Source organism: Felis catus, chromosome C2 (genome assembly GCF_018350175.1).
Source record: "Felis catus isolate Fca126 chromosome C2, F.catus_Fca126_mat1.0, whole genome shotgun sequence".
NCBI lineage: Eukaryota > Metazoa > Chordata > Mammalia > Carnivora > Felidae > Felis > Felis catus.
The window spans coordinates 121,774,370-121,801,058 of NC_058376.1; the positions used below are offsets into that span (position 1 = coordinate 121,774,370).

At 41.3% G+C, this 26,689-nt stretch overlaps 1 protein-coding gene across 6 annotated transcripts in view; it reads right to left on the reverse strand.

The window, feature by feature from the left end:
• Positions 1–18,886, reverse strand: part of RASA2 (RAS p21 protein activator 2) — a 122,779-nt gene extending 103,893 nt beyond the window's left edge. For 4 of the 6 annotated variants that reach the window (XM_023260515.2, XM_023260513.2, XM_023260514.2 and 1 more), the window contains exon 1: positions 18,698–18,885. In XM_023260515.2, coding sequence (XP_023116283.1) covers positions 18,698–18,830 — 133 coding nt within the window. In that variant the 5' untranslated portion in view covers positions 18,831–18,885. Of the gene's footprint in view, positions 1–18,697 lie in introns of all 6 variants that reach the window. The other 2 variants (XR_006585445.1, XR_006585444.1) reach the window with 1 other exon arrangement.
• Positions 18,887–26,689: the final 7,803 nt, after the last annotated feature.

Below are 26,689 nucleotides of genomic sequence, written 5' to 3' on the forward strand. Positions count from 1 at the left end.
TTCTTCTCCCTCACAGATGTACTGCAAGTATGCCAAGAAATGAACCTTCACAATACACATCAGTGGTTTTGTCCAACCATAAAATGAAATAGCCTGTTGCCCATTCATGTGATAGTCATGGTCTCTCTGCATCACACATATCTTGCAACATCATATATATGTTAAATAAAATGCTGAGTTTAGCTTAGATCTCCATCCTTCACACAGTTGCCTTTTTAATATACAAAGTATTCCCCTTTCTCAAAAGTCTTCAATGATTCCACACTACCTGCCACTGCCCTTCTGGCAGGATAAAAATCTAAAATTCCTTTGGCATAAAGACCCTTCATGGTGTACCACTGTCTACTACATGTTTGGCCTCATCTACTTACTGTTATGCTCCAACAGTACTCTACTTTCGGTTCCTTGAACACACAGTGTTCTCTCATGCCTTTATCTGCAATGCTATTTTCATTATATGGAATGCTCATACCTGTTTTTTTTTTTTCCTCCAAAAAGCTCTGCTTAAAGGTACCTCTGTTTATAAATTCTTCCCTCAATTTCTACCTAGTCATGTCACTCTTTCCTCTATTTCCTATTGCATCTTATATGTATTTCAACTACAATGATCATATTGTATTGCACTTGTTGCACTTCATTCAACAAATAAAATTTACCTACAACATGCCAGGCACTTTTTTAAATGCAGGAAATAGAACAAAGAATAAAAGTAGGTCTCTGCCCACATGGAACTATTGTACAATCTAAACAGGGGAGACAAACATCATAAACTCTTAAGTAAGTATATAATATTTATTGCCATAGAAGAAAACAAAGTAGGGTAAGAGACTTAGGGAATGCCAGGCCCAAAAGATAAAGAGAGAGAGAGAGCAATGTTACTTTATATAGGGATCAAGGAAGGCCTTTCTATTAGGACATTGGTTTTTTTAATGTTTATTTATTTTTGAGAAAGACAGCAAGCACAAGTGGGAGGGGGCAAAGAGAGAGGGACAAGAGAGAGAGGGAGACAGAGGATCTGAAGCAGGCTTTGCACTCTCAGTACACAGCCTGATACAGGGCCCAAACTCACCAACCATGAAATCATGACCTGAGCCAAAGTTGGACGCTAAACCAACTGAGCCACCCAGGTGCCCCTCTATTAAGATATCTGAACAGATACCTGCATGACGTCAATGAGGGAATGAGTCATGCAGATAGATATCTGGGGAAAGAGATGGATAGGCAGAAAGAATAAAATATGCCAAGGCCCTAGAAAGGACAGTTTGCACATTGAAGAAATAGCAAGGATGCAAGTATGGCTCTAAAACAATAAGCAAAGTGGGAAGAGGGAGGAAATGGTAAGAGATGAGGTAGAGGTGAGGAAGCAGATTAAATAGGGTCTTGTAGGCCATGGAAAGTCTGGAGTTTTTCCTGAGTGACATGGGAAGCTACTGAAAGATCTAAGCAGAAGAATGGCATGATTTAACTTTTGTTTTAGAAGAATCACTGCAGAGGGAAAAGGGTGGAAGCAAGAAAGTAGAGAGAAGGCTACTGTAGTGATCTTGATTAGAGATAATCTAGACCAGGGGAGCAAACCTGGCATGCAGAGAAGTGGTCAACTGGGCATGTATTTTGAAGATTAAGCCAACAGGATTTTTTATATTTTGGATGTGGGTATAAGAGGAAAAGGGGTTAAGGAAGACCTCTTAGAGTTTCAGCCTGAACAGCTGGGTGAACAGAGATGCCACTTCCAGAAGGAGGAGCCTCTTATTAGAAGAGGGATATCAAGAGTTTTTCCTGGGCATATTAAATCTGAGATGCCTATTACACATCAAAGTGCAAATGTCAAGAGGACAGAAAAGTCCTGGCTGGAGTAAAACTTGAGAATTATCAGCAAGTACATAATAATTATAAAACCACAAGACTATACAAGACCACAAGGAGATTAAATATGGATAGGAAAGAAAGGAGATTTGAAGACTGAGCCTTAAAGCCTTCCAACCATTTTTAGTAGAGATGAGAAGGAACCAGCAAAGGAGACTACTATGTATCTTTCCACCAAACTACAAACTTAAGGGAAGGCACCAATTCTTAGTACGATGCTTAGCTTATAATAGATAATCAAATATCTACTGAATAAGTATGAGTGTGTGTGTGTGTGTGCGTGTGTGTGTATGTGTGTATGTGTGTGTTTACAATTTACCATGGGCAAAAAGGAGGTTCTACTATCACATCACAAATTATAAAATTGCATTTATCTTTTTTCCAGTTGATACAAGTTGATCTATGTCAATTGCTCTAAAAGTTAAAAAAAAAAAAGTTTCCTGTATACAGTTATCAAAAGCACTAAATACAAGAATCTTTACAGTGTTAACACAGAGATATCACATTGAAAACAAACCAATCCTGAAATTCACACACTCAAATATTTACTGAGTATGTGTAACTAAGATGCTAGAGATACAACAGTGAGAAAAATAGATAAAACTGTCATTGAGCTAACACAAATGGACAAACAATAAATAAGTAAGTAAAGAGGATGTGTTATGTAATAACTGTTAAGGAGGAATGAGCACCACACAAATGGTGGTGGGGGGGGGGCAGGGTGGAAGGTTCCACTGAGAAGGTAACTTCTGCATAAATACCTGAAGGAAGCGGGAGACAAGTAAATATTTTGTAGGAAAAAAAAAAAAAAAGAACGGTGCTTTTAGTCAATGGCAAAAAGTAAACAGTTTAAACCAAGAAGATAAATACCACTGGGAATGAAAACTGATAACTTAGATTAACAAAGATAAAAAGATGGCCAACTCTCTGTGTACAAATTCATTGGTTCTACACAAAGGTCACCAGATAGTAATCAGATCCTACCATACAAATTCTACTTAGGACTAGAATTCCAAATACCAAGCTGGCAGGTAGAGATTCTGCTGTATATGCTTCTAGACACGTACTGAGTTTGCACATATGTGCTTATGCGTATGTTGGAGGGGGCTGTGTGCATGCGTTTATACCTGTAGGTCTGTATGTATTTGTGTGTCCTAGAGGAGGACACTACTGGGATAAGTAAGAAAAAAAGCCAAATATTTATCTAATTGGATGCTCCAAGACAGTGCTAAATATTTTCTCAAATATCTCATTTAATGTTTACAACAACCTTCAGAGGTAAGCATTACTGTTCCCTTTTATAAATTAAAAAACAAAAACAAAAAACATTCAGCTACATGGCTGGAAAGGTGATTTGACAAATCAAATTCCAAAGCCTAGTCTTTCCTTTTCACTCTTAATATCTTCCTGAACACAGCAGTGCTGAGAAGAATAGAGAAAGCTGTTCCTTTCTGAAATTACCCTCAGGTACCAACAGATCCAAGTCTAGTTCAAGGGATTACAAAGAACAAACACAGATCCCAGTGGGATTAATCCCTAAGACAAACTACAAAGGGCCAGGGTCCTAAACCAGATGATCCTAAAATAAAGATTATTTAGGGTGGAAGGAAAACTAAATCATAATAGTAACTACCATTTACTGAATTAATACATTACACATACACATTACACATAGCAGATGTTTTTTAAGGGCCTTCAAATAAATTACCTCACAATCTTCACAGTACCTTATGAGTGATTTTTTTTTTTCAAAATACAGATATTGGGGGTGGAGGGAAAACATTCCAGGAGTAAGGCACAATGTAAACAAGTTCTGAAGGGGGGAACAGGAGCAGCACCTTCAAGGAGGCAGTGAATAGCACAAACTTGCTAAAGCATAAAGGGAGATGAACGTAGAATAAGCACAGATAAGATTGTAAAGAAAAGGTCGAATCAACAGAATCTGAAATGGCAAGCTAAAAAGTTTTAACTTTCTTCAGTAGGCAACAAGGATCACTAAAGGTTTCTGTGTGGTCAGATATTATGCTTCAGGAAAATGACTCTGACAGTTAGAGGGCCTAAACTAAGGTACTGAAAGAGCTAATGGGAGGAAAAGAAAACTGGAAGAAATACTACAGAGATATAATTCACAGAACTTGGCCTGAGTGACTCAGGATACGATGTTCTAATAAGAAGAGCAAGCTGAACAGAGCATTAGAACTTTAGATGGGGAAAAGAAAAAAATATGCAAACTTTATCATGTACATTCACAACAAAAAAAAAGTGAAGAATGGACATTTAAATACACAACCTCACTGTTGACAAGTTTAGTGTAAAATTAAAATGCGTTATGCCATTTAATTATATGCAATAAGATAATCCTACATGTTAACATATCATAAGGTCTTTCAAATTTTCTTATAAGGTCCAATTTTAGTTTCTGCAATAAAATAAAAGGTACACATAAACTGTTCATCAACAAAACCATGAAAATATACTTTACCAAATACCACTATTGTTTATGTTATAGCCCAGTTAACCGCACATTGTGCCAGGCAACACCCCAAGTCATCCAATCTTTTCACAACCTCTTTGCAAGCTTGGCAAAACTATAATTTCCAATTTATATTAGAGGAAACTGAGGCTAGGAGAGATTAGGTGATTACAAGAAAAGCAGCAGAAAACAACGCTTTCAACATGCTACTTTACCATTTATTATTCATCCGGTTTCTGCACATCTAATAAATACTTCATATACAACAAAGAAGTCTTACATGAGAAGAACTGCCATAATCACACATGACCTTTCAAAGAGTCTCTTATTCATCCTCTACAAAATATGTCAGATTGCCCTAGGTGTATGATAACAAAAAGTGGGGGAGGTGCCTAAAAACTGCCGAGAAAAGTTATGTAGCTGCAATTTCCCTCCTTACTTGTCACCTTGAAAGCACCGCTGGAAAGTTATACACTTGTGATATTATTCAAGCACAGGTTGAGAAATGATACCAACAGACAATGGTGACTGCTGGACTACTAAGTAGGGTCAGGTTTTTCAACGCATAAGTTAACATTATCAAAAAACTGGATTGTCAAGCAGTTTTTCTCACTCCCAGTAAATGATAAATTATCTTTAAGATATAGAACCTTAGGGGCACCTAGGTGGCTCAGTGGGTTAAGCATCCGACTTCAGCTCAGGTCATGATTCCACAGTTGGTTGAGTTTGAGCCCTGCGTCAGGCTCTATGCTGACAGCTCAGAGCCTGGAGCCTGCTTCAGATTCTGTGTCTCCCCTCTCTCTGACCCTCCCCCACTCACACTCTGTCTCTGTCTCTCTCAAGAATAAACATTAAAAAAAATTTTTTTTAAATATAGAACCTTAGATTCTATAAACTCATTTAACTGATAATCCTAAAAAACCAACAGACTCCATAATTCCTAACAGGTATCTGTTCTGCTTAAGAATAGGCACTATAATGTTAACATGGAACCTGGAAGGTTAAAGAAATCAGGAATAATAGTTTCACTAACACTGCACTCCTTTTCCATTATGAAAATAAGGTACTGTGTAATCATCAATGTGCCTCAGAGCAAGCCCTTGAGTGAGCAAAGGACTCCAGGAATCCAGCATAGTTTATAGAGGGTTAGCCTAGACTCTGTGAGCAAAGAACTGTTTTGTGGCTATAAAACACCAACAATATGTAAGTAAAATCTTGAGAAGGCGTAAAGTCAAAGTTAAAGCATAAACTCCAGGGCAGCTCCTCAAAAATGTTCTAGTAGGTAAGATGTAACTCCTCAGTGGGAAAGTCTAAAGAATATAATTAGGGGCCTCTTGTTTGACACAAGTCATATGCATGATAATTATCATACAGTTATCTATATTACTATCATATTAATCACCTCTCACTGAAGCTTAGTCCAGAACAAGAAGTTAGGAAACTACTGTACATAAAAAGGCAAGTTTCGCAAGGTACTGCCAGGAAGCGTCCACGGGTTCTACAGATACGTCACCAAGCTGCGGGCAGGATCTTCCTGTGGTTTGTCTTGCCCACTTCAGGTTTCACTTTTGAACGTGTGCTGATCCCTAAGCTCCCTGTAGCCCCTTTCTCAAGCAAACCAAACCATGAAGCACATATGGTAGGAATCTCTCCTAGGATAGGCCAATCTGCATGAAGCTGAGCAAGTCTCCTAATGGTAGCTATTACTGGTAACGGCATCCTGGGGACCAAAATGGGACTCATTGTGATCTAGTACTTTTCAAAAAAAAAAAAGATATAAATAAGCTGCACCTACGAATGTATACGTACAAGTGTGTGCATGTGTGTGCGTGTGTGTTTGTTCTAGGAGAACCATTTACAAGCAGAGACAAAAGCACAACATAAGCATTGTCAGGCAGACAGAAGAGTAACTTTTTTTTTTTTTTTTGGTAAATCCCCTAAACAGTATTAAAGATACATTTTTATAGCATTCCAACATTCTAATTTTATTGAATATCCATCACATTAGACCATAACCAATTTAGGGATAATTATCAACTCCTTGACAACAGAAATATACTCATCAGTTCTTTCCAATATACCATCTGACAGGCAAACTGGTAGACATAAATGGACAGCAACTTTGGTAACTTACAGACTTGAAAACCTGGCTCTGCCTCTTTAAACTCTAAGCATATATAACCGTTTTGTCAGCATGCAATCTTTTTCATGAATTTGGATTAAATGAAATAATTTGCAAGTATACTTACATAGTACCTGGAAAAGAGTAAATATATTAAAAAAAACATTAGTTCACTTTCCCCTACCCACTAAGAAAATTGTATACAAAATTGTTCAAATTCAAAACTAAGAGGTTCTGTACCACTCACACAAATGCTGTAATATTTTAAAGGATGAAAATTATTCTTTTTATCTCACTCCTCTAAAACAAAACAGAATTTTTTTAAAAGTCAACTTTTTTAACACAGTTGGAGAAAACAAGCAAAGTATATGGTAATTCACTACATTGCTCCTGCAAATTTTTGTTTGAAATTATATAAAAATTAAAAGTTACCAAAAAACTTGACAGAAAAGTAGACTTTACTTGTAAGTGCACTCAAAATGTTACCAAGCTTAACATTTGGCTACCCTTAATTTTGTAGATAGGATAGTCTTCAACAGTAGAGCAAGAAAGGCTCTAGCAGCTGAGGACTAATATTGTATCAAATTTTTATACAGTCATTTTTCATAACACAGATAATACATAATACATAAAATTTTATGTAGAAAATTAAACCACTGTAAGTAAAGCTAATCCCCTTTGGCCACCACTGATACAACCAATGTTGTACATCCTTGCAAACCTCTTTCTGTACATTTTCCCAGGTACACTAGAAAAAACATATCACTCTAACAACTTGCTTTTTTTCACTCAACAATACATCTTGAAGTTTTTTCCTTTCATACTCTAGATACACCTCATTCTTTTTAGCTGCTATAGAATATATATATTAACATTTTATTTAGCCATTTTCCTACAATGGACACTTCAGTTGTCTCTAGTTGTTTTGTTTTACCAACACGGCAACATGAAACACCTTTGTATATGCCCCTTTTGCAAATGTCCAAGTGTTTCTGTAGGGTACATATGCAGTAGAAATACACAGGGAATATACATTTAGATTTTTAACAGATATTGCCAAAATGCTCTCCAACATTACTTCATCCATTTAAATTCACAGCAACAGTGAGGAAAGTTATCTATTTCCCTAAACCCCCACCAAATACTGAAATTAACAAGCTTTTGTTTTCACAAACTGATAGCTTTTAAAAATTTGCATTCCCCTGATTAACTATTGTTAAATCTTACCAGTATTTTCTTATGTTTACTGGCCTTTTTTTAAATCTTTCTATAAAATGTCTATTCATATCTTTTATTTTTCTAATGCCCTTTTCCTGTTTAAAATCCGTATGAACTTTTTATATATTCTGGACACTAACAAATAGAGAGGCAGTAGAGCAGAGCAGGACAGGAGCAACAGGATGGACTCTAGAGCCAGCCTGCCCAGTTTGAATGACAGCTCCACCACTCACTGGTCTGATCTGGGTTAAGTTACTCAGTTTATTCTATGCCTCAGTTTCCTCATCTGTAAAATGTGGATAATGAATGTTACAGAGTTACCATATGGACTAATTATTTGATATGCTTAAACGGCTTTAAAATAGTACCTGACACAAAGTAAGTCTTAGATAAGTATTTTCTTTTTGTCTGTAGGATTTCCTGCAAATATTTTCTCCCAATCTATTCTTTGTCTCTTAATTCTTGTTTATAAATCTTTACTTACTTTTTCCCACAAAATTATTTTTCCATCTCTCTTCTTGTATCAGAAATTATATAAGTACATGAAACCAACAACTGACTGCCCTCACTGGATCTCACAATCAAGTTCTCAAGAATAAATGCAGGCATCAGCCAAAACATCTAAATTTTTAAACATCTTTCCCTTACTGCACAAAGCATTTCCACAAATCAGTAAGAAGACTGATAATCCAGTAGAAAAAAAGGACAAGCAAAATAAACAAGTTCACCAAAAAAGGGAAATAAAAATGGCTCTCAATGAGGCACCTGGGTGGCTCAGTTAGTTGAGTGTCCAACTCCTGATTTCGGCTCAGGTCATAATCTCTGCGTCGTGAGATTGAGCCCTGCATCACTGGGTTCTGCGCTGGGCATGGAGCCTGCTTAACATTCTCTCTCTCAGGGTGCCTGGGTGGCTCAGTCGGTTAAGTTTCAGACTTAGTTCAGGTCACGATCTCGTGGTTCGTGAGTTCAAGCCCTGCGTGAGGCTCTGTGCTGACAGCTCAGAGCTTGGAGCCTGCTTCAGATTCTGTGTCTCCCTCTCTCTGCCCCTCCTCTGCTCATGCTCTCTCTCTAAGAATAAACATTTAAAAACATTTTTAAAAAATTCTCTCTCTCCTGTTTGCACGCTCTCTCTTAAAAAAAGGGGTGCATGGGGCGCCTGGGTGGCGCAGTCGGTTAAGCGTCAGACTTCAGCCAGGTCACGATCTCGCGGTCTGTGAGTTCGAGCCCCGTGTCGGGCTCTGGGCTGATGGCTCAGAGCCTGGAGCCTGTTTCCGATTCTGTGTCTCCCTCTCTCTCTGCCCCTCCCCCGTTCATGCTCTATCTCTCTCTGTCCCAAAAATAAATAAACGTTGAAAAAAAAAATTAAAAAAAAAAAAAGGGGGTGCACCTGGGTGGCTCAGTCAGTTCAGCGTCTATCTCTTGGTTTCAACTCAGGTCATGATCCCAGGGTTGTGGGATCAAGCCCCACATCCATACTGGGCATGCAGCCTGCCTAAGATTCTCTCTCTCACCCTCTCTCTCTCCTTCTGCCCCTCTCCCCCTGCTCGTGCGTGCTTGCTCTTTCTCTAAAAAAAATTTTTTAAGACTCTTAAAAATATGAAGAGATCCTCAACCTCATTTAGAAGTGCAAATTAAAACTACAAATCAGATGTTCCTTTCCATCTTAAGAGACCAGTAAAGATCAAGAAGTTTTAAAATATACTCTATGTGACTAAAGAAATAGGCATTCATTCATTGCTAGTGGGAGCATAAATTGCTGTAGTTACTATGGAAAGCAATATGGCATTGTCTTTCCAAATAAAAATGCATATACCAATTCCTTCATTCATTTTTTTTTATATTTTTGAGTGGGAGCAGCAGAGAGAGAGAGGGAGACGAAGGATCTAAAGCAGGCTCTGTGCTGACAGCAGAAAGTTTGATGCAGGGCTTGAACTCATAACCCATAACATCATGACCTGAGCTGAAGCCAGAGGTTTAACCGACTGAGTCAGGTGTCCCCCAGTTCATCAATGTAACATCTAGGAATTTATCCCACAGACACAAGTACTCATATTTAACATGACATAACTACAGGGGCACCTGGGTGGCTCAATTAGTTAAGCATCTGACTTCGGCTCAGGTGGTGATCTCACAGTCCATGGGTTCGAGCCCCACATAGGGCTCTGTGCTGAAAGCTCGGAGCCCGGCCCCTGCTTTGGATTCTGTGTCTCCCTCTCTCTCTGCCCCTACCCCGCTCACACCTCTGCCTCTCTCTCTCTCATAAAGTATATAAACATTACAAATTAAAAACACACACACAAAAATAAAATTACATAACTAAGTGATTTACTGCAGTACTCTTTGTAATAGCAAAGATTGGAAACAACCTACACGTCCATCAATAGGGGACTGGTATACCCAGATGATGCCATATCATGCAGCTGTTAAATAAAAGAGGCAGCTCCCCATTCTTATGGATATGACAGATCTCCAAGCTACTACTGGCAAGTGTAAGAAATAAAAAAGCAAGATGCAGACAATGTATATATTTTGCTACATTTTATATGTTAGTGAGGTTAATATTCATATATTTATGTTTGTAAATACTTAATCTCTGTAAGCTGCACAAGAAACTGGTAATGCTTGCTTCTGAAGAGGGAATGGCTAAGGGCAACAGAAGTAAGGAAATTTCCTTTTCACTGGATACTCCTTTGTACCTTTTCAGTTTTGTACCAGGTATGTGTATTATCTAATCAAGCAAATAAATGCATCTTTTTAAAGAAATAATCAAACAAATTAAAACCTCCCCGTGATCACACCAAACTTTCTCTTGGTACCCTTTAAACAGTCATGCACAGCAGGTTGCTAACATTCAGGTAGTTTGTGGCTAGTCTGTTCAACTGGCAGAAGGAGAGGTTCACCGTCCCAGCGATCCATTATCACTCCCTAGGGAACATTTCAAACTCAGAAATGTCCCAGTACCACCCCAGAAATTCTGATTCAGTAGGTATGGAGTAGAGCCTGAGCATCAGAATTTAAGTTCACAGGTGACACTGATGGGCAGTCAGGACTGAAACCAGTTGAGTTACAACATGACACAAATAGGTAAACATCCAGGCTCAATCTCCATCTAGGTCACAAGCATAGTTTCACCACTAATCCTAATCACTTCACAAAGTTCTCAGGAAGCAACAGATGAGAGTGTGTAGATGCCACAGTGAAAATGTATTACTACTTCTGGATATATTACTAGATACGCAGTGTAGTCCTCATCTATTAAATGGAGTACATTCACAACATTCATACTAATGATGAATTCATTCCACCTACCATTTCAGAAAGAACTTTGATAGTAATGGACTAGTGCCGAAAAGGCATAGGCATTAACTGTGTTAACACCTGGAGTATATGAGTGTCAAGTTCTTCGTTTGTAAAATGAGGGGACACAATATGTTCCCTACATTCCAGCTCTAAGCTTCTATAATTCTCTAAGAATACAGGCATCTAAAAACAACCATTGTTTAGTATAGACTGTAGGATAAACTAGTAAGGGCTTTTTCATCCCATTCACAGCCTAGGCTCAATCCACACACTAGGGGGCTAATGCCCTAATGGACATTCAGATATTACATACTGCTAAATAAATTAGTAGTCACAGAAAAACTTTTTATTTATTTATGTATTATTATTATTATTATTTTAGAGAGAGAGAGCAAGTTTGCATGAGGTGGGGGGAGGGTGGAGAGGGAGAGAATCTTAAGCAGGCTCTGTGCTCAGCATGGATCCCATGACCCTGGGATCACAGCACCCCAAGATAGTTTGAACCTTTTTTTTTTAATTTTGTTTTAAATGTGTATTTATTTTTGAAAGAGAGCGTGAGCAGGGGAGGGGCAGAGAGAGAGGGGGACAGAGGATCCAAACCAGGCTCTGCAGAGGGCTAGAACTCACAAACCATGAAGGGGAGCCTAGATGGCTCAGTTGGCTAAGGGTCCCACCTCGGCCCAGGTCATGATGTCATGGTTTGTGAGTTCAAGCCCCATGTCGGGCTCAGTGCTGACAGCTCAAAGCCTGGAGCCTGCTTTGGAGTCTGTGTCCCCCACTCTCTCTGTCCCTCGCCTAGTCACGCTCTGTCTCTCTCTCAAAAAAAAAAAAAAAAAAAAAACAACTCACGAACGGAGATCATGACCTAAGCCGAAGTCTGACACTCAACCGACTGGGCCACCCAGGCACCCCAAGACTGTTTGAATCTTTAAAAACAAGTTTTTTCAGGGTGCCTGGGTGGCCCAGTCGGTTGAGTGTCCCACTCTTGATTTCGGCTCAGGTCATGATCCCAAGGTTATGGGATTGAGACCCACCAAAAATTGAATTTTTACTACCAAAATTTCAAACCTTCCATGGCTAATAAACAAATTTATTGTATAAAGTATGATTATGAGACTTTTCTTTTCCAGGCTCAGGACCAATTAGTAAAAATATTGTGCTGACCATGGAGCCTGCTTAAGTTTCTCTCCCTTCCTTCTGCCAATCTCTCTCCTCGATTTGTGCACTCTATCTCTCTAAAAAAAAATTTTTTTAAAGATTCAAGTAATCGTGTCCATTAAATCTTAGACAAATGTCTCAAACAGTGCATCTTATGCAAAATAGGTATATGAAAAACACTTAAATATTAAAATAAAAGTATCTGATGTAGTGTCTTAAAGCAAATGGTTCAATTTAAAAAGCAACAAAGATTAGTGCTAGAAGGGATTTTAAAGATGACATCCAAACCTCTCATTTTACAAGTGAAAAAATAAGGAGTTGGCAAAGTTAAAGAATTTGCCCAAAGTCATTCTGTCATCAGTGATATTCTTAGAGCCAAGCTCACAATAACAAATTTGTCAATTACTGTTCATTGATGTTTGCATGCATATTGGTATAATGTTATAAAGCATATTATTTTAGCTAGTGATTTCTGATGACTGAAATAACATTCAAAACCAAAGACATATCATAAAAAATTCTTAATGTAAAGTGTCTTAGTTTACGTTAATTGATGACTACACAACAAAACTGTTAGCAGCTCTCAAAACAGCATATAGAACTTCATAAAACATGTAATTTGATATTATTGTCAAATAATTTCATAAAGCACATTAAAAAGGGAACAGGATTGGTATCTAAGATAAAAGGATAAAATGATACTTTTATTTCAGCTATATTAGTTCCAGTCTTTTAGAGGCTATTCAAAGAGTTCTAAGTTAAAAAAAAACAAAACAAAAAAACACAACAACAAAAACTCTATGAACTCATTGAGGTTTACCTCCTGTCTTTCTCACGGCAAACGATTAGCAGACTGCTCTGTGAACTTTTACAAAGAACCCTTTTCTCTCATTTCTATCCATCCGAAAGATGGATTCTTCCTCGATCCTAAATAACTCATCATCTCATTTCAAATTTTTGACAATGATGAATGCATAGTATGAACAAATCTTTTAGTAATCTTTCCCTCTATTAATTTACTAAATAACATCTTATTTGAAATATCTGATAATAATACATTCTTAGCATGAATAAACTCTTTTTAATCTCTCCCTCTTAATTCTATTGCATGATCAATAAAATACCTTACTACCAAAAAATTCAAACCTTCCACAACAAATAAAAATATTTACTATATAAAATATGATTATGACATTTTTCTTTTCCAGGCTCGGGGCCAATTAGTAACAATATTCATGAAGTACAGTCAAGTAACAATATTCAAATCTCCTAATAATCAGCACTCAGAGCATTTAGAAAAATTTAATCCTTTTCCTAATGAGGCAACTTTGGCATCAGTTCAAACATAAGCTCAGTTGGCACTGTGATTTTGAAAGGGATGAACTTCCTGTCACAGACCCATGTAGTTTTCATTTAACAATACTATCATCTCCTAGTTTATGTGTAAAATTTACAGAACAGTTTCACATCTAGTATCTCAAATCCTCCTCAGGACAGCGTGGTGAGAAGTAGGGCATTTTCTAAAGGCCTATTATGCTGACAGTGGGATAGTTTAAAAAAATAAAGAATGAATTCTATACTGGAAGAGCTCGCAGTCTGCTCGCAGTCTAATGGGGAAACAAACGATTTCTACAAAATGTGCTAGAATAAGAAAATGGACAAGGAATTACAATTCCCAACCAGTACAGGGGCCCAACACCTTGTCTCCAGGGATGGGGGTGGTGGTGCCCCAAACAAGGCTTTGGTCAGGACATCACATGGACCAGGGTTTTGAAGGATGTGTAGAAGTTCCCTGACATAAATATGGGGTGGAGGAAAGGAGAAAAACACTTCTAGGCAGAACAACATGTATAAAATGGCTAGTGATGAAGCATCACTCGCCATTTTAAAGATGAGGAAGATAAGCTCAGAGGTAAGTGAGCTGCCTAAAGTCACATTAGTAATAATCAATGTGTGAAACAGAATACAGTACATGCCCGCTGAGTTTAATCAGCTTTGTACAGAAAATGCTAAATGTCGACAAGAATATTAGATAAAGACTAATTTTTATCTATTTACTCCTTCCCAAAAGATGGTCCAGGGCTGACAGAGCTCCTGAGAGGAGAGAGGAAATGACTGGAGAAGATTTATTTAGCCCTCTAATCAATCTTGTGAGATAGGTGTTTTTATTATACCCATTATACACGCAAGAATATAAAGGCACAAAAAGGTTAACAAAAGTTAGAAATTACGATTCAAATTAAAGCTAACCCGGACAAGCCTCTAAACTAAAGCACTTAACCAGATCCCACAGATCCTACTTTGCCAAAGAGTCCTACATCATTCTTCATCTGGAGACACCAGGGAGACCAACTGAGTTCTGGGACTTGTCATGATTCCGCAGATCTGGCACTGTATTGCACATCTCAATATTCACACAAATCATCAGATTCGGTTCTCTTTTATCAATCTGGTATCCCTAGAACAGGTAAACCCACGATCGAGGTGAAATGGGCTTTTTCATCAACATTTTTACATTCTGATTTTATAACCTGATTTAATTGGATGAGAACTTAACAAAAAGTATAGCCAAAAAGGAAGACATCATGAAATAATAGGAAGAAACCTGAAAGTATAAAGAAGAAAGCTCCTTGGGGTGCCTGGGTGGCTCAGTTGGTTGGGCATCTGACTTCGGCTCAGGTCATGATCTCGCTGTTTGTGGGTTTGAGCCCCGCATTGGGCTCCATGCTGACGGCTGGGAGCCTGGAGCCTGCTTTGGCTTCTGTCTGTCTGTCTGTCTGTCTCTCTCTCTCTGCCCCTCCCCTGTTCATGCTCTCTCTCTCTCTCAAAAATAAATAAACATTAAAAAAAATTAAAAAGAAGAAGAAGAAGAAGAAGAAGAAGAAGAAGAAGAAGAAGAAGAAGAAGAAGAAGAAGACGAAAGCTCCAGGGGCACCTGGGTGGCTCAGTTGGTTAAGCATTGGACTCTTGATTTTGGCTCAGATCAAGATCTCATGGTTTGTGGGACTGGGCCCTGAGGTGGGCTCCATGTTGACAACCCAGAGCTTTCTTGGGATTCTCTCTCTCCCTCGCTCTCTGCCCCTCCCCCACTCGCTCATTTTCTTTCTCTCAAAAAAATAAACTTTATAAAAAATAAACCTTAAAAAAAACCCACAAAAGCTATAAAATAAATAAATTAAATATTAAGAAGAAAGATCCAATCCCCCTCTTTGGCTTGTGTGTAGGGTAGTTTGTTTTGTTTTGTTTTGTTTTGTTTTGTTTGGGGGGGGAGGGGATGCAATGCAAAAGTGCTTCAGATACTAAGCATACTGCTGCCACTCACTGCATGCCAGTTCATACAAAGGACGGAGTCTGGACTACCTTAATTTCCTTTATCAAGGGTTCATATGACAGCTCCGGGACTTCCAACAATCATGCCTACCTGTTGAATATTAAAGAAGTTGACCATTTGGAACTGCTATGGCTTCCTAGAGCACTAAAATGACTTCAGGGTATTGGGGATCAGCACATAAAACAAAATTCAATTAGCAACACTGGATTTGCTAACGTCAGTTGATTGAAACTGACCACGAAATGGGTTTCCAATCCCTGGATCTGGTTATTTCACCTTGTGAAGGATATGGAAAAATTAACAAATATTAGAATAAAACCCTTAAATGAAACTGTAGACTATTACCTCCAGAACTTTAAAGATATAGAATTCAGGGTGCCTGGGTGGCATAGTTGGTTAAGCATGTGACTCTTGATTTCGGCTCAGGTCACGGTCTCACAATTCATGAGATTGAGCCTTGCGTCCACCTCTGCACTGACAGAGCAGTGCCTGCTTGGGATTCTCTCTCCCTCTCTCTCTGCCCCTCCCTCTCTGTCTCTCTCAAAATAAATAACAATAAACAAAAAAAAGAAAAAGAAAGAAAAGAAAAGAAAAGAAAAGAAAAGAAAAGAAAAGAAAAGAAAAGAAAAGAAAAGAAAAGAATATATAAACCATTTCATCCTCACTTTTTTGCTGGTAGGATTTGGGGTTGAAGAGTCCTACCTAGGTCTAGGAAAAAGGGTGTTCCTTTGAGGCTCACTTTGAGCCCTATAGAGCTCTAATTCTCCAGATCTGAGGCTCTCAAACAGCAATCTAGAATCTGGCAGCAAATCTCCAGTCTACTGGGCACTATCAGGCTTTCCTCTGAGGTCTCCCAGGATGGTGAAAAGGAAAAGGTGAAATGGTTACCTACACCCCCAAACTTCATTGTCAGATGTACCACCATCCCATCCCTGTGACTTTAGCACCTGCTAATGATTCCTCTAGCCCCCCAGCCCCCACGCTGTAAAACCCACATGTCAGTTTCAGGAAAACAGAAAACAGCATCTCTTCACAGGGTTGTGAAGGTCAACCAACTCTGGACTATACTGGCCTTTAAAAGAACGGCAAAAGAAAAAAAAAAATAAGAGGGAGGTGGGGAGAAGCTTCATGTATACGTATCCTAATACATTTTTTCTAAAAAGCAGACACTCAGTGACCTGAGCTATACACCAAGCAATTCCAAAAGTAAGAAACTGACTGAGGTAACAATTACAATATTTCCATTATGGTTAAAGTGGTAATGTCACTCCCAGCTGATCAATCTTCAAATCTGGGTAGTGGGGTTGCTCTAAGCCACAGAAACAAAGTTGTAATTTTGTATTTGTAGGTCCAAGTTTCACTCACAATGATATCTCCTACTGTGATAGTTTTGCTATGGAGCAGGTGAAAGTGCAGAGCAGATAAGTCCTTCTGGAAACAGTCCAACCCTAACTCTCAATTCCAAGAAGTGTATATGTAGTTCCATGGCATAACCTGCAACTATGTAAATCAGTGAGGCTCCAATGGACAGTGCCTAGCATCAAGTGACACTGAAATGTAAAACTGGTAAAGTTTGGAAAATTGTATCAAGGGGGGAACTCTGGCCCGTTTACAGTTTTCCCAAATGTTAAAAAATTAGATGTATGTGAATATTGAGTATAAGACTTAATCTGAATTTTGAACAGAATTTATACCCTAGAAAGTAATTTTAATATCGAGAACATAGATACAGACAAGATCTATTTCTCTGATGTCATTTTCTAGGTTTTAAGAACTGTACTCAAGATCTCAAATTACCCATGACCACTTCTGGGAAAAGATGAGAAAAGTTAATATGTCTGCCTCGGAGATTTAATAAAATACCAGTACTTGAAAAGAGGAGCAACTTGAAAAAAGGGGGAGAATCCAAGCTCAATTATTAATATCACTATCCAGGAAGAGGAAAATTTTACATCTCGTGCAACAAAGAGTATTGTTAGCCATTTTATTGCAATTCGATTTTCTTCTTACAAAGTAAAAAGTACTCCTCAGAACTAAGGGTTATTTACATGAAAGATGAAGCACGTTTCCAATCTGAGAATACTGAACAACGAAAATAAAGCTGATTTTTGACAAGAGCAAAAATAAGTTTTCTTGATCTCACAAATAGCAAAAAAAAAAAAAAAGGGGGGGGGGACGTTTCCTCTGAATAAACTACTGTGAAAAAATTGGCAATCGACGCCAGAGTCACTTTTAAAAAATAAATGTCCAAATGGCTGAATTCAAATGGTCTACAGCAACGCTTAGAGCTTGTGAGCAAAAATTTTGTATTAAGCCAACCAGTGTGGCTCGCTCACAAAAGTAACAATTAAATGCATGAGAAGGAAAGGAATTAAGTGGGTTAAGTGCGGGCTGGATGACTGTTTTGAGACCTGCTCACAGGAAGCCACTACATCCTGTCTTAAGTCCCTGTCAGTCACGCTGTCTCTCGATCCAAGTCCCCGCCGCAGCGAGGTGGGGCTAGTACAGGTGTCCGGCCCGAGCCCCTCCCGGCGCGCTCATTCGCGAACACCCCGCGCGGCGGCCACCCGAGTCCCAGGGCGGCCTGTCTCCTCAAGCTCAGGGCGCCTTTTTCAACCTCGCAAAAGCTCCAGAGCCCAGGAAGCAGGCAGCCCCCTCCCCTCGGGCCAGCCCCACTTCCCCGCCCTCCTTCTCCTCCTCCTCGTCCTCGTCCTCGTCCTCCTCCTCCTCCGGCCGCGCCTCCCGTAATTACCGCTGGGCTCCCACCTCGGGGCCGCTCCCCGGCGCCCGCACCGCCCGGAGGCCTGCGTCCCTGGGCGGCCGGAAACTCCTCACGCCCCCGGCCCACGCCCCCGGCTGGGGCGTCCCCGCGTCCAGGCCGCGCCCCAAAGCCGAGCCCCTCACACGCCGGCGCCGCGCCGGGCGCCCCCCTCCTCGCAAATTCTCGGCTCTCCACTCCCTCCCGACCCGGGCAGCCCCAGCCCACGCCGCCCCGTCGAGGCTACGCCTCCCCCAACACACCCCCCTTCCAGCCTCACCCGTGCCGGCCCTCCCCACGCGCCTCGGCCGGCCCAGGCGCGGGCCCCGGCCCCCGCCCGCCCAGGTCCCCTCTCCGCCCCGCGATCCCAGCGCGGCTCGGCGCCGCCACCCCCCCGCGCGCCCGCCGCCCCCTCAGCCCCACGGCGGCTCCCGCCGCCGGCGGGTGGGTCCCCTCAGCCCTGCCCCCGCTTACAGATCTTGCCCCGCAGGCTCTGCAGCACTCGGACCTCGCGACTGTCCTCGTCCCCGGCCTCGGGCTCAGCCGTCCCACTCGTCGCCGGCGCCTCGGAAGAAGCCGCCGCAGCAGCAGGCGCCGCCGCCGCCATGGTGCCGCCCGGCCCGTGCCGCAGCCCCACCGCCTGCGTAGCCCGCGAGGCGGAGCCCAACGGCGGCCTAGGCTGGGGCGAGCCGCGCGCCTGGCCCCGCCCCCGGGCCTCGGCCTGGCTCGCCCCGCCCCGCCCCGCCGCTGCCCCGCCCCCGCCCCACCCGGTTCCCGCGGTCGCTGTCGGCGCCCCCCCCTACGGTTGCCCCGAGCCCGGGCCGCTCGGGCGCGGACCCAACTCCTGGCTTGGCTTGCCGGCTCTTTGCCCCATAAAAGCCCAGGCGCCGGACAAGTGTGGCTCCTAGCTGTGGCTCTGAGCAGCTTTGAAACCCCGCTGAGAGACGACCCCGGCCCTCTCGAGATCCCCAAATCCTCCTGGGAATTAGGCTCCCTACCACGAGCGGGCTTCCACCGCTGCTACAGCTCAGGGGAACTCCCCGTGGAAAGAGAACAGAAAGGAATTTGATGGTTGGGAGGACCTCAAAACTACCTTATTCAAGAAGAGCCAAGAGGTGTATTCCCCCAGTAACATCCACACGCCTCCTTACCCACAAGCCACACCACCACACACATAAATCTTTGCTTTTAAGTAAAAACACTGCCCTGCAAAAGCTGATTAAAAAAAAAAAAAAAAAAAAAAGACCAGAGCCCCCAATTGCAAAATGAGAGCGGCGCCTGAGATCCTCCCATAGAAAAATTCAGAAGCTTTTACCACCACTTTTTGTGTTTTGGAAACAGCCAAGTAGGGTCAGGTCCCATCCCTTCCTTCCCCCCCCCCCCCCCCCCCATGAATGGGCTGGCTAAAACGTTGATTGACATAGGACATTAGTAAATCTTTGACTAGTTGTTAGCTTTATTTCAAGGGAACTCTTTACAGTGAGTAAACTGCATGAATAATACCCTGGTATGAGATCAGGAAGATGATTTCCTGGTCTTGAGGTTGTTAACTGCACTGCCCTAGGAAGAAAGAAACTGTGACTTAATAGGGCAGGTTCCTTAATAGTTCCTTTCTAGGGCAACAATAGGAATCATTCAGTCTGTCAACAAATATTTTTTGAGGGTCAGACATAATGATAGCCTCGGGGAGTCCCAGCCCTCCAACAGTTCAGTCTGGGAGACACAGAGAAGGGCTGAGGCGCTGGAGAAAAGAACTAAGATGAGGAAACTGGAAGGTCAGGGAAGGCCTTCCTGGGAAATGCACTGAGGGGTGAACTGGAGATGAGGGAGGAGAGGCACAAATGTGCCAAGGGGGTAGAAGTCACTTGTGCAAAGGCTGGACAGCCAGGACCTTTAGTATGCATCTGCGCGGAGGAGTGTTGCTGCTGGTTCCACATGTGTGTTGTGGGTGATCGCTCAGTGATTTTTACGCTCGTTGGAGAAAGTGAACCTACCGCCTCTTCTTTGGATGTTTTGCTGTCCTGTCAAACGATAAGTCCAAAACTTAATTCCCTAGCTTCCTTTTCAAACGGGCTGTTGTCTGTCTGGGCTAGAAACTTTGACCGCTTTTTAAATCCCTTGTCCCCATACTGTTTTCAGCCGCCACATCCTTCTGATTCTACCAATATATACATCTCTTCTCTCTCTTCTTTCCTTTCCATTCCCTGTCGTTGTACTAGTTAAATCCATCCTCACTTGAGTAGTGTCAACATGTTATTGGGCTTTTGTTTTTGTTTTGCTTTGTTTTGTTTTTAGAAAGGCATGAGCTTCTGAGGCAGACAGACTTGGGCTGGAGCCTAGTTCTACCACTTTTACCTGTGAGACATTGAGCAAATGACTCAACCTTTCTGAGCCTGGGAATGCTCTACTTACTCTTTCTTCTTCAGAGCGTTACTGTCAGGATTAAATAATTATTAAGAGTATGTGTGTGAAGCAGCTAGTGGAATTCTGGGCACGTGGTAGGATTAACTCAGTAAATGTTGTCTCATGCTCTCGACTGGAACTCTTCTAATAGGTATTCCATCTTTTTCGTCCCTCCTACACATACCACTTAAATTAATCTTCCTAAAGCAAAAATTGGAGTTCATCACTTCGTCTGCTCAAAAAACCCTCACTGGCTTCATTCATCCCTTCAGCCAGCCAGCAAGCTATGCCACAGTTGTGAAGGGTGCTATAAACAGCTAGAAAATAAAGTTGAAATTTCTCAGGCAGTGGTTCAGGGGTGAGGTTGGACCCAGCCTATCTAACTCCCCTAACTCCTTATATCTCTCTGGCCACACTGAGTCACTTTTCCCACCAGTCTTAGGACTGACCTTCCTCCGGCCTTTCCAAATGCTGCCTCATTCATCTGTCTCTGTCATAGACAGAGGTTCTTGGTCGTTTTCTGCATAGTAGGATATATCTGTGTACTTGTTTATCTCTTCTTCTAGAATTGTTGCTAACCCCCTTAATAAATATCTGTTGAATGAATGGAGTGAATCATATTAGTTCACTTACTTTCTCCACCCTGCAGACTTTAAGTTTTCCTGTTTTGAAAATTCTGTTTTCTATTTATTTTTCATTATCATACCTGTCCAAATGATTAAAATAGGATGGGAAACTCTAATAGGAGTCTAGAAAGCTAGTGTTTAAAGGTTTGTTCCTTTCTTTAAAATATCAATATCTGAAAAAAGTAAACTAAAATCTCCATATCTGTACCAGATTCTCCTCATTTCCCTTCTTTTTCACTAGTTTAACTCCAAGTCCATAACTCTATTATTAAGCTGTTACTAAAGGTATGAAAAACAATTTTACATGAAGTGAAACTCCACTTTTTTCCTCCAGTCTTCCTGTTGCAAATTTCAGAATTATCATACTGTTTCACTAAAACCCAGAATCTCCATTTTTCCTCCATCTGAAATCATTCGTAATTATTCTAATTCTGAATAAATATTTGAGGAGGTTAACATTCTTTTACTGATACTGGCCTGCTCTGCAGAAATCTTTAGCAGGGTTTGTGTTTCCTTCTTTTTTTTTTTAACCACCTTTTTTTTTTTTCATGTTTATCATTTATTTTTTGAGAGAGAGAAAAAGACAGAGTGTGAGCAGGGGAGGGGGAGAGAGAGAGGCAGACATGGAATCCAAAGCAGGCTTCAGGCTCTGAGCTGTCAGTGCAGAGCCGCATGCGGGGCTCGAACCCACAAACTGTGAGATCGTAACCCGAGTTGATCGGATAGGGTCGGCTTGCCTGACTGAGCCACCCTGGTGCCCCAGTGTTTCCTTAATGTAAAACATTCAGGAAATAAAGTTTTATAAAGATTAATAAGATTTAGTCACAGTACATTACAAGAAGGCCATCCCATCTCCCTCCCTTTATTGCCCTTACATTGTGTTTTAAATTCATCTAGAGTTCCTCTCATTTCTTCATGATGTTTTGTAACTGGAACAATATTGCATCATATACAAACTTGCACTTCACTTCCTTCCTCAAATTATTAATGAATGTGTTTAAAGGCTGTCACTCCTGTCTCTACCCCCTCCATTCTGATGAGCAACCATTCACTGCTATGTCTTTTCCTATTTCTTCACCAGCTTTTAACCCATTCAGTCATTTTCACCCACAAATTGGCTTGCTTCATGGTGGCTGAGGTAGGAAAACTCCATTGCTTCTTAATAAGAATATGTCCGGGAACTAGAAACTAATTTCAGAACTTGTCAGTTACACAGCATTGGTTTGAATCAGTGCCCACCAATCTATCACATGACAGTATGAGGGGTATCTCCTGGTCCTGAGTTATTAATCATCTTCTTTCTGGCCAGTCGGGGAAGAAACACGTGCTTGCTTTGAAATATTTAAATGTAGATCATTCTTATCGGTCTGTACACTCATGAGGCATAACTGTTTCCGGTGGACTGGTGGGAAGGCAAGTTCTTTTGATCATTCATGATTTGATTTCCTCACTCCTCTCGTTAGAGTGCTGTTTGTATATTAAGCATTATGCACTCAGTTGCACTGTACCAGCAGCCTCTAAACCCAATAAGCACTTAAAAAAATAATAAAATAAAGTTGGACAAGTGGAAGGTGAAGGGAAAGGTTAAATATTCAGGGTCTTTTGCAAAATATTCAAAACATACCTTTAACATTTTACCTTAAAACCAAACAGGGCTATAACAAGGGTATGTCCAAAAATATGGACAAGTCTTTATCCTAAAGCCTCCAGCTCTTGCATTAAAAATATTTTCACATTTGCTCAGTTCCTAGGGGCCACTGAAGGCCTGAATTTTGGAGCATGGGATAGTCTATGCCTTTAGGCCAGTCTGACTTCAGACTCTCAGCCTCCCTCCTTTTGAACTTGGTGGCATATCCACTTCACCTCCACTGCACTTCTCCTGTCAGTTTTGACTGATTAATCAGCAGGTCTGAGAAGAACATTGGAAAAGTTGGGCAATCATGTACTTGTTTCATTTGCTACTCTGTACGTGCTTGAGAAATTTCTATATTTGTGTAGGCAGATTTGTCGTTTCACTGTGGACCCTGGAGACATGTTCCACAGGGTTGGTAAGAATCAAGCTAGAGGACCTGAGGTCATGGCTCAGTTGATTTTCATACACTGAAGATGTAGTTACAGACTCTCATGACCAAGAACTCTCTCTCTCTCACCTGGCTGGCATATAGTGGTCAATGAGGCAGGTTGGGACTGAACACCCATCTGGCTGTACTCATGGCAGGTTGGAGATTGATGTCACCTTTCAGTCCCCTCCCCAGTGCCATCAGAGCCCACTGGGGTGGTGGTTGGGTAAATGATGCTTTTGTGTTCTAAACTCTGAGGAAGAAGAAAGGAAATTAGAAGGAACTAGAAAGGAGCTGGCTACAGAGCTGGTCCAAAGCCCCTTCTTGAAGCAAAGCTCAGGGTGGGAAAACCCTGATCAATGAAGACAGAAACACAACAATGCAAGCCCAAGGGGACTTCTCTGAAAAGTATCTCCACCCTCAGACAAAACCCAGGAACTAAGAGTGCCAGACTCTTCGTGTGGGTTGATATTGTTTATGGTTGGTTTTGTTGTTGTTATTCCTATTTTATAGATTCTTATTTTCTGATCTCAGAAAGGTTAAAAGACTTCTGCAGGTCAGCCAGCTAGTAAATAGGATATCTGGGGTTTGAACTGATTCAGTCTAATCCAAAAGTCCTGTAAGACTTTTCTGTCCTCTTTGTGCTACAGGTCAGAGTGGGAGATGATAAAACTAGCCCACAGAACGGGTCTCCCAGACTCTTGCAGATCCTGCAAGGGGGTCTGATCTCTCATATTAGGATGTGAGAAGGCACCTACAGTACTGTCCCACCAGGGAAGTAAGAAGGGAGAGGCGAACCCTGCACGAGAAAGAAATGGGCCTTAAAGGGGACTGGCTGGGGAAAGTTTTCAGCTCTTGGAAGGGAGTGGTCCAAAGACCCTCGCTCACTTCCTGAAGGGAGGATAGTCTAGGAACAAGAAGTACAAAGGATGATAAGTTGCTAAGGCAGGAGCCCTGAGGCTGGAACAGAAGGGCATCATACCTGCAGACAGCAGGGGAAGGATGCTCCCTCCAGGAGGGCCCTGGCTCCAGGGGACTCTCATCCCCAGCGCTCACGAAGCCTCAGAAGTTGAATGATGGACTGTTCCTGGGGAAAGAAGAGTGATGGCTGAGCTAGTATATGTCTCCCAGGCAGGCAGGTGAGGCCTCCAAAGGCACCAGGGAGAGAGAGTGAAGGTTAGATGGCCTGAACTGAGGAGGCAAATTTGCTAAGAGCTTATGCTCCAGGAATGGAGGGGGAATGCTAACCCTTATTCAATAAAAAATACACTGAATTCTGGGGTGCCTGGATGGCTCAGTCGGTTAAGTGTCTGACTCTTGGTTTCGGCTCAGGTCATGATCTCACAGTTTGTAAGATCAAGCCCCAAATCTGGCTCTGTGCTGATAGCATGGGGCCTGCTTAGGATTCTCTCTCTCTCCTCTCTTTCTCTGCCCCTCCCCTGCTCTCTCTCACTCAAAATAAATAAATAAACTTAAAAAAATACACTGGATCCCAATAATCCCAAGGACCTACACCCAATTTTTAAAGTCCAAAAATGTATTCTTTCATTTTTTTAAAGTTTTATTTATTTAAGTGATCTCTACTCCCAACATAGGGCTTGAACTCATGACCCTGAGATCAAGAGTCACCTGCTCCTCTGACTGAGCCAGCCAGGCAACCCCCAAAATATATTGTTTTAAAAAACTTTTTTTAAAATGTAATTTTAGGCTACATATACCCTTTACCCAAGTCTCCAAATGTTAACATTTAAAAATATTTTGCTTTGCCATCCTCTCTCTTTGAGAAGATAATTGAGAATTGCGAATGCATGGGCCCTTTACTCCTAAATACTTTAGTGTGTATTTCCCCCAAACAAAAGTTCTTTATAGGAACTAGTGCATTTATCAAACTTAGGAAATTAACATTGAAGCAATATGTTAGCTACTCTATATCCTTTATGCAAATTTCACCAATTGTCCTAGTAATGATCTTTATTGCATTCAGTATCCATGCCTTTACTCTCCTTTAAGCTGGGACAATTCTTCAGTTTCTCCTAGTCTTTCACAAGCTTATTATTCTTGAGCAGGGCAGGCCAGTTACACTGCAGAATTTTCCCCAATTTGTATTATGTATTTTGGGCAGGAATAACTACATAAGCAATGCTCAGTTCTTCTCAGTACATCTTTATCTGGAAGCTCGTGTGACCACCTATCCCATTACTGGTGATAATTCATTTTGATTCCTTGGTTAGCCTGGTATCTGCCAGATTTGCCCCCTGTAAAGTCACCGTGTTCCCATAGAATTAATAAGCATCTTGTGAGGTGATACTTGAGATTTTGTAAAAGTGAACTTGTTTTTTATCCCTGCCTGTGTTCCTCCCTCCATATTCTACCTGGATGAATTGCAACCTCACATATGCCCAAGCCAGAAACTGGGGAGTCATTACTTTTTCCTCTTCCTTGTATTTCATGTTCAAGAACTAAATCCTGTAGATTCTGCCCCTTTAATGTCTTTCAAAGTGATCTTCTCCATTTCCACTGCCACTCTTAGCCTCTCATCATCTTTCCCTTGACTTGCTGAAAGACACCTAAGTAGGCTGTCTACTTCCTGTCTGTTCCTCTCCCCACCACTCCCCGCGTTGCCACCAGAGTTGTGTTTCAAGAATGCAAATCAGCATTTTCTTACCTAAAAACCTTTAATGAAGAAGTTGCAAAGTGGAGGTTTTCTGGCACTGATGGGGACCACATGACACGTATGCTACAATTCTGTGGGCAGCCTGAGCTGCCATAACAAAATACCAAAGACTGGGTGGCTTCAACAACAAAAAATTATTTTCTCACAGTTTTGGAGGCTAGAAGTCCAAGATCAAGGTTCTGGTCGATTCAGTTTCTGGTCAGAGCTCTCTTCCTGGCTTTCAGATGGTTATTCTTGCTATGTCCTCACATGGCCTTTCTTTGATGTGTTCACATGGAGAGAGAGATGAACTCTCTGGTATTTCTTCTTTTTTTTAAATGTTTTTTCATTTTTTTTTTCTAAATTTTATATTTGAGAAAGAGACAGAGGCAGAGCATGAGCAGGGGAGGGGCAGAGAGACAGAATTTGAAGCAGGCTCCAGGCTCCCAGTTGTCAGCACAGAGCCCGAAACGGGGCTCCAACTTACAAGCTGTGATCTGAGCCAAAGTCGGATGTTTAACTGAGCCACCCAGGTGACCCTCTGGTATTTCTTCTTATAAAGACACTATAATGATCAGAGCCCCTCTCTTATGATCTCATTTAACCTTAATCATTTCCTTCAAGATCCTGTCTTCAAGTATCACCACGTTGGGGGTTTAGGGCTTCAACATAAGAATGAGAGGGACACAGGGGCTCCTGGGTGGCTCAGTTGGTTAAGTGTCCA